This window comes from Choloepus didactylus, chromosome 18 (genome assembly GCF_015220235.1).
Source record: "Choloepus didactylus isolate mChoDid1 chromosome 18, mChoDid1.pri, whole genome shotgun sequence".
Taxonomy (NCBI): Eukaryota; Metazoa; Chordata; class Mammalia; order Pilosa; family Megalonychidae; genus Choloepus; species Choloepus didactylus.
In genome coordinates, this window is record NC_051324.1 from 46,150,718 (window position 1) to 46,158,212 (window position 7,495).

The following is a 7,495-nucleotide window of genomic DNA, read 5'->3' on the forward strand; positions in this document are numbered from 1 at the left end:
TCATGATGGCAAGAAGAGCTGGGACCAGAGGGCTATTCCAAAGTATGAAGATTAACAAAAAATCTGTTAGCAAGGTCCTAGCTGAGAAGGGCAGCCAGGGTTACCGGGCAAGGCAGAAACAGAGGGGCAAGGCTGCAGGGTGTGTGCACCGGTGAAATGAAGTCATTAAGAGGAACCCACCTTCTGCGCAGGCAGAGCTGTTTGCCAGGCAGGCCGGCCCCTCCAGCTGTCACAGCATCTGGCTCTCCATGGGAGGAAACAAGCCAGAGGGGGAGGGTAGGAGTGCCCCCAGGTCCTGCTGCGGGTTCAGCCAGGCCAGCTGGGGCAGGGCACAGGCCCATTAACCCTGCTGCTTCCTCCCCTCTTCCTCCCCTGCTCTGGGGGCTGCGGGAGGTGCTCCCAGATGGTGTCCAGTGGGTGTCTGCAGGTGGGAGGACACTTCAGATTCCAGCAGCCCCAAGCCCCCCATAGCAGGCCCAAGCCCCCTGTCTCCAGGGTGGGGGAGAGTGGCATGGGTGGCTGGGTGGGCAGTTGGCGGCATGTGTCAAAATGCTCAGGAGAGGTGGCCCCGGGAAGCGTGGTGCAGGGGAAAGAAGCTGGAGTAGGAGAGAAAGCTCGAGTTTCTCGCCCTTTCTGTTCATTTCAGACAACCTGGGGCTGCAGCAAGTTGGCTTCTAAGGCCCTGTCTAGTTCTGCTCTGCAGTGTGTGAGGGGCACCGGCCCTTGCTGAGTGCTGGTGGGCAGGACAGGAAGGCTGGGGGTGGTGAGACCACCTTAGTCTCCTGCAAAAGGACCCAGGGTCTGGGCACTGCCCAGCCTAGACCACAGAGCTGCAATGACCTCCAGCAAGGGAGCTGTGATCTCGACAGGGGGGCTTCAGCTTCCCCCCACCTAGCCCAAAAGGGCCCAACTACCTCCCAGGCGAGGCCCCACCGGCAGCCATCTATTCTGAGGTCCCAACCCAGCTGGGGGTGAAGGGACTGGCTCCTTTCAAGCTCTCTTACGTCCCCACCCCACCCCGGCCTGCTCCCTCACTGGCTTGTGGTTTACTCAAAACCCAATGCCCCTGATTCTCAGAAAGGACCCTTCTCCGGGAGGCTTCCCCTGGAGAAGCAGATGGAAATGACAGTTGGAGATGGCACCAGAGGTGTCTGTTCCTCTTAAGTAAGCCAGAGCTGTCACCTTAGAGGTCATTTGAGTGGCTCTCACAGGGCGGACCCTGGACCGGCAGCATCAGCCTCCACTGAGCCCTCACTCATTAGAAAAGCAAATTCTTAGGCCCCACCCAGACCTACTAAATTAGAAACTGGGATGGGACACTGCCATCTGTGTTTGAACAAACCCTCTAGGTGATTCTGATGCCCATTCATCTTTGAGAACCACTGGGCTGGGCAAACCCCTCATTTTACAGAGGAAGAAACTGAAAGAGACCCAGTGAGGAGAAGGGACGTGCCCACGGCCACAGAGGAAATGATGACAGAGCTGGGACCCCCACCAGGCCTCTGGTCACTGCCCCCCGCAGAGCTTACCCAGATGTGATTATTCGTGGAGGGCTGCAGGGTCCACCCTTATTTGGCCCAATCCCCCTGCTAGCTCGTCCTCTCCGAGCAGCTACCAGGGCCAAATGCAGTCCCTGGGCCTTCCCAATGCTGGATCTGAGAGCCCAGAAGGTGACTGGAAAGCCCCGGAGCCCTCAGTGAGCCTCAGTGAGCCTCAGCTCCAGCGGCTGTTGGGGACATGCAGCTCCATCTCCAGGGAGTGCCCAGCCGCCATCTGAGAAAGGCTGGCGGATTGGAAGTGGGTAGGAAGGGCCAGGGCGCCCTGGGCCCTTTCCCCTGGACAACTCGGAACTCAGTGCCCCAGGAAAGCTTTATTCCCTGCCTCAAGAACAAGATTCCGCAAACAGAAGTCAACAATCAGGTGATTTCACAAGACCTCCCTCCCCCGGCCCCTCCCACCGACATACACGAAGGAATAGACCCAGCACCCCAGGTGCCCCTCGCCACTCCAAGCAGCTGATAGCCCCACGGCCAAGAGGGTGGCAGCGTCCCTACCCTGGGAGAGCTGACAGGCAAGGCTGACAACTGAGGGGTGGGTCACTGAGGCGGGGAGCTCCCGATGGAGCCAGCAGGGGGGTGCGGTTGAGGAGGGACACAGGGTGCGCGGGTGGGCTTCCACACTCGGCCTCCGGCGCCAGGAGGACCTCGATCGCTCTGTCTCAGCTCAAGGATGAGAGCGCCACCCGCAGAGGGTGGGCGGCAGTGGGCAGCATGGCAGGGAAGGGAATTCTGGAGAAGGGTGGCCTGGCTGGGGGCAGATGGTCTATTGATCAAGACATCAAAGGGTCACCACATCAGCCTCATTCCGTGCTCAGTCCCGGACGAGGGGCTCAGCTGCCCTCTGGGCTGGGCTGGAGGGTTCCTCCGGCCACACCCCACGACGCACCCCTGGCACCTGGGAATCCTTCTCTCAGCCATCCTAGGTGCCCACTTGTTGTCCACACTGATGAAATCCCTCCTCTTCTTGTGGCTGTCCTTTCTCAGGATGGCAGGGCAGGAGCTGAGGTTCTAGGCTCTTCCCCATGACTTTTCCTGGGGCCACCCTGGTCTGCTTGCCCCAGGTACCTGCTGGACCAAGAGACTGCCTGGTGAGGCTGCACAGGAACCCACTTCTCTTCCAGTGCACCTGTCTGCTGGTCGCTCCACAATCTCAGGTGGGGCCCGGCACTTGGGACCCCTTCCCTGCCGCTTGCAAAGGCCCTGGCCCCACTTGGTCTCTCCTCTTCTCCACCCTGTCCCTGCCTGAGGCCCCTCCCCTGCCCTGCCCAGTGTCCAGACAGATGGCCTCCTGCATGGGCAGACCTGCCCTTCCAGCCCTGGCCTGGGCTCTGCGCCCTGCCCAAGGTCACCCGGAAGGGTAGTAGGGGGTGTCGCTATGGTAGTTGTAATCTGGGCACACCTTCTGGACCAGCCGATAATCCGTGCTGTAGAAGGCGATGTAGACACAGACGACCTTGAAGGGCTGGGAGCAACTCCAGGTGGCTGAGCTCTGAGCATGGTCTCGGGAACAGGTCTTGGCTGGGTCGTGGGTGCAGAGCGAGGTCCGGCGGCCCCTTTCCACCTTTTCCCACTCCATCCGGCAGTTGAAGATTTTGGAGGCCTTGGCTTCGATGAAGATCTGCTGCTCCTGGTGGAACTCCACAGCTTTACCGGGAGGCACAAGACTGATGGAGATGTTGCCCTGGCCTGTGGCGTTGTGTCGGAAGTGGACGCTGAAGGTCCCGTTGCCGTGGTCCACGATCTTCCCCGTGACGAGCAGGTTCAGGGCCACCGTCTTGATGTTGGAGTAGAAGTCACCCCAACCAAAGATTTTCTTCATTTTGGATGAGGGTGGGGGGCTGTGGTTTGGGCGGTTGGGTGGCTGCCCAAGGACCCCCCATGCCTCCCCGGGTGGAGCCAGCAGCCCTAGGAGGGTGGAGTTGGCCATGGGACGGGACTTAGGTGAAATGTGGCCCCGCTTCCGAGGCACCCGGGGCCGGGGCTGGCTCTCGTGGTCATCATGCTCGGGGTCCTCCGAGCCAGGGGGGCCCTCGTCCTGGCCACAGATGACCTACGGAGGGAGTTGGGAGCAGAGTGAGAGCCCTGTCCTCAGAGGACCCAGGAGTTCTGGGCCACCACTCCCCATCACCAGCATCATTCTGTCCCTGTCCTTGTCCCTTCAACTGACTTGTTACCCAGGGGCCCTGCACCCATCCTGGGGGTTGGGGGAGCACTCAGCTTATTTCACAGTCTCATCTGTTCTGATGAGATCACTCCCCCCTCCTCACCCCACTGTTCTGCCGCTGGCCTCTCCTCAAAGTCTGGAAGGATGTTGTCAAGAATTCTTTCCAGTGACCCTCAGTACCAGAGACCCCCAGAGCCCCCTGTGTGCTGGCGGAGGCCCAGCTCCCAATCACCGAGAGCTCCCCTCTGACGGCGAAGTATCATCCCTGTGCCAAGAGCCCCCCAGTCTGATAAGGGAGATAAAGTCCCTGCCTCTGTCAAATTCCCAGACTAATGGGGGAGGCTCAGTCTCTGCCCTCTAGGAGCCATGAGTCAAATACAGGAGCTCCATCCCTAGCGTGGGAAAGCCCCCAGTTCGACAGGAGGGGTAAAGACCCTGCCTTTATGGGCTTCTTGGTTCTGTTGGGCGAGATACCACCCTCACCCTGGAACAGTTTCTACCCTCAGACACAAAGAGAACCAGCACTAATGGAATAAGAAAAATGGAACACAGTGAAATTCAATTCAAATACAATTTAGGTTTTGGCAGGAGGACTAGGGGAACACCTGGAGGAAATTTCACACCCAGGATGGCCAAAGGTGTGGAAAGCCAGACACCCCTCGGCAGCGCTGATGATGACCTGCCAAGACTTCACTTGCACTGTGAGGTAGGAGTTCTTATGATTCCCATTTTATGGATGAGGACACCAGGGCTCAGAAGTCACAGCACTACAAGGCTAAGGTCACATATGGACCTGGTCAGCCTCCCCTCCCACGGCACACACCCAGCCTCCTAGGCCAGACGTGTCCTTTTTCAGGAGTTTTATCCAAGCCCCATCCACACCCAGAATCACCTGAAAAACATTCTGCCAAGGTTCACCCTGCTTCTGCAGGCTCAGCTATGGCAACAGGCAACCTCTGGGGGCTTCCTGGAGGAGCTGTGGGGAGGACCAGCCCAACTGGGCTCAGACATGGAAAGGCTCTTGAGGCCATTGGGGAGTTTATAAGGTCTCTGGAGGGCAGCTGCCCATTGTGTGTTTGCTCAGTTTTTGGAAGAGAGCTATGGCCCTATGTGTCTGTTGCCAGCACCAGGGCACCAGCTCACAGCTGGGCAGCATCTGGATTTGCTGGTGACCCAGGGGTGGTGGTGGGAATGCCCGATGAACTCGGGCCTGGAGGGCTCCAAAGGAGTTTTGGGTCCTCATGGCCCCCATTCTGGCCCTGGCATTCCAGCCTCTGCATCACACTCAAGTGGGTGGGGTGGGGGGCAGCTAGGAGAGGAGGTACCCAGGGCTGGGCTCAGGGCTCGGGGCTCCAGACCTGTGTCCATGTGGCCCTGAGGGTCCCAGCTGAATGGCTGGAGGATAGAGAGAAGGGCGGCAAGTGGGGATGAGAAGGGACTGGCTCATGCACACTGTGGGATAAGGGTGGAGGCAAAGGGGATTATTGTTTTGAGGGAAGATAAATCCAGATGTGAGACTGTGCTTCTCCCTGACCAGATTGTGTGTATGTGTGTGTGTGTGTGGGCGGGGGGGGGGGGGGGTTCGGGGGTGTCGGCGGGCGCTGGATCAGAGGGGAGTTGAGACATGGACTGGGCTGGGGGTGGGGGGTTCCTGGGCGTCCTGGGCCGCTGGGAAGCTGCGAGTGAGCGCACGGGGAGCAGGCTCAGGGCGCTCGGCTCAGCTGCCGCGAGCGCCCGGGAAGGGAGCCGCCTGCCCGGGTCCTATGGGGCTCGGGCTGCGCGCAGCCGGGAGAAGAGAGGAAAACAACAGGCGGGGAGGGAGGGAGCCGGAGGGAGGGCGGGAAGGACGCGGGGGCCACCGTCCGCCCTTCCTGCCATGACCGGCTCTGCGCACTGGGGGACCAGAGCCTGAGGCTCTCTGTGTCCACGAGGTCAGGGGACAGGCTCACGCCCCCTGACCTGGCAAGTCACCAGCTCCACAACCCACCGCCCCCAGACCCTCTCCGCGAGTCCCGGGTCGCCGGGCAGGGGTCGTAACCCTGGCGACCCGACTCCTGGCCTTTTCCCTAGTGCTTGTCGCACCTCTCGCCACCAGCAGCGGAGTGGGTGGGCCAGCCTAGCACCCTCTCCCCGCCCCTATTAACCCTTTCGGTCCAGTCTCCGGCCTCGGATCCGCCCTCTCCCCCAGCCTCCAGTCGTCCCCTCCAGGCCTGGGATGTTGGGGGGAAGGGAGAAAGTTTCTGGGCTCAAAAGCTTCCCGCGCTCTCCTCCAATCCTCCGGGCCCCCGTCCCTCTGCCCATTTCCCTGTGGACCACTCACCAGATAGAGGCTGCCCTGCACTAGGAACACGAAGCAGCAGCGAGTCAGTTGCATCTTCTTCCTTTGCTCTCGTCCTCTTTTCTCTCCTATTTTCCTTTCGGAGTCCCAGGCCCGTCTCACCCCTGCTCCTTCAGGCTCGCTGTCCCATGCTCCGGTCCTCCGCGGCTCGCGGCCCTCCCCTCTGCCAGTCGCCTGGACCGACCCCGCCCCCTTCGGTCCAGCTGTGCAGCTGTCGCCCCCCTCCCTGGTCCAGCTGCGCGCGGAGCGGCCCCCACTCGAGGTCCCAGATGTGCGCCCCGAGCGCCTCTAAGGGCCCCAGCTGCGCGGTGGCTACGCTGCTCCAGATACGCGCTCGGCGCCCCCCTCGGTTCCAGCCGCAAGGCTCTTGCCCAGATGTGCTGGAGACCCGCGCGCGCGCCCGTCCCGGGCGCTTAGTCTCCAGACCAAACAGCCCCTCCCGCCCCGTCGCGGCGCGCCCCCTGGCGGACGCCCCCGGCCGCGCGGAGCCCCAGCCGCCCGCTCCCCGCGCAGCGCCTTGCCAGACTGGAGCGCTCCTGGCGCCCGGGCGGCTCCGGCTTCCTCGTCCCTCCCACCGGCGGCGGCGGCGGCAGGTACTGTGAGCCCAGTCGGTACCTCCGGAGTTAACTCCTCCCCTGCCGGCCCGCAGCCTGGGGACCCCGGACGCCCGCTCTCCAGTCTGAAGAGGGCAGGACGCTAGGGCAGTGTGAATCTTGGGGAGGAAGGGAGACGGTAGTGGTCAGCAAGAGGGGACCTACTTTTTCCACCTATCTGAAGGGCGCCTATTCCCCCGTAGCAGGTCTCGGCAATCTGCGGCCCCACCCCCACCCGCATCCCCACCCCCAAGAGATCTGGAATTTGGAAAGCTCATTTTTCCCCATTCTAACGGCTGAAAAAGAATGCCTTTCTTAATGTCAAAATAGCCTGTCTCCACAATCGAAAGTCCACGTTCTCTCTGCAAGACTAGTTTGTGTGCTGAAGGAAGTTCTTCTAGGTGTCTAGCCTTTACTCCTTTTGCTATAATGGCAGTTGCTTTCCTCTTCTACTTTACTTGGAGGGAAGAGGATAATCCCCAGGCCTTCTCAGGAAGCTGCTGGCTTTCTTCAATCCCTTCCCTCTTCCCTGGGGCTCTGGGAAGAGGGAAGTCCACCAGGGATCAGGCTAGATTCTGAGTGGGGTGGGCAAGGCCTCTCTGGAGGCTGTCCCTCCATTCTTCACTGCTTATCTCTCCCTGTCACCAGGCTGGGAGGTGGGGCTTCTGTCCCATTGGATTCCCTTGTTATCTCAGGCCTCTGCAAACCTCCTGGGCAAGCAGGAAGAAAACCCTGATTTGAGATTACCAAAGGTGGGGACCCAGCCTTCATCACCCCTCCTTCTTATCTCCCTGTCTCCTTCCTGGAATTCCAATGCTCCTTTAGACTTCAGAAAAATCAG

The 7,495-nt window shown here is 60.7% G+C and overlaps 1 protein-coding gene across 2 annotated transcripts; it reads right to left on the reverse strand.

Annotated features, from left to right (window-relative positions):
• Nucleotides 1-1,855: 1,855 nt before the first annotated feature.
• NXPH3 (neurexophilin 3) lies at nt 1,856-6,188 on the reverse strand. 2 transcript variants are annotated; one of them, XM_037809392.1, is made up of 3 exons: nt 6,044-6,188; nt 2,959-3,609; nt 1,856-2,627 (listed from the first exon to the last, which is right to left on the reverse strand). In XM_037809392.1, the coding sequence occupies exons 1-3, from the start codon at nt 6,095-6,097 to the stop codon at nt 2,568-2,570; spliced, it is 765 nt and encodes a 254-aa protein (XP_037665320.1). In that variant the 5' UTR covers nt 6,098-6,188; the 3' UTR covers nt 1,856-2,567. The 2 variants fall into 2 exon arrangements, with proteins under 2 accessions (XP_037665320.1, XP_037665321.1); XM_037809393.1 differs by having other exon boundaries at nt 1,856-3,609.
• Between the last annotated feature and the right edge of the window lie 1,307 nt (nt 6,189-7,495).

Excerpts from the sequence above, each read along its gene's own strand:
- NXPH3 (XM_037809392.1), bottom strand. The coding sequence starts at position 6,097 with ATGCAACTGACTCGCTGCTGCTTCGTGTTCCTAGTGCAGGGCAGCCTC. Across the intron at positions 3,610-6,043 it reads TGCAGGGCAGCCTCTATCTG|GTCATCTGTGGCCAGGACGA; the intron begins GTGAGTGGTCCA and ends CTCCCTCCGTAG. Across the intron at positions 2,628-2,958 it reads ATTATCGGCTGGTCCAGAAG|CAGGTACCTGGGGCAAGCAG; the intron begins GTGTGCCCAGAT and ends CTCTTGGTCCAG.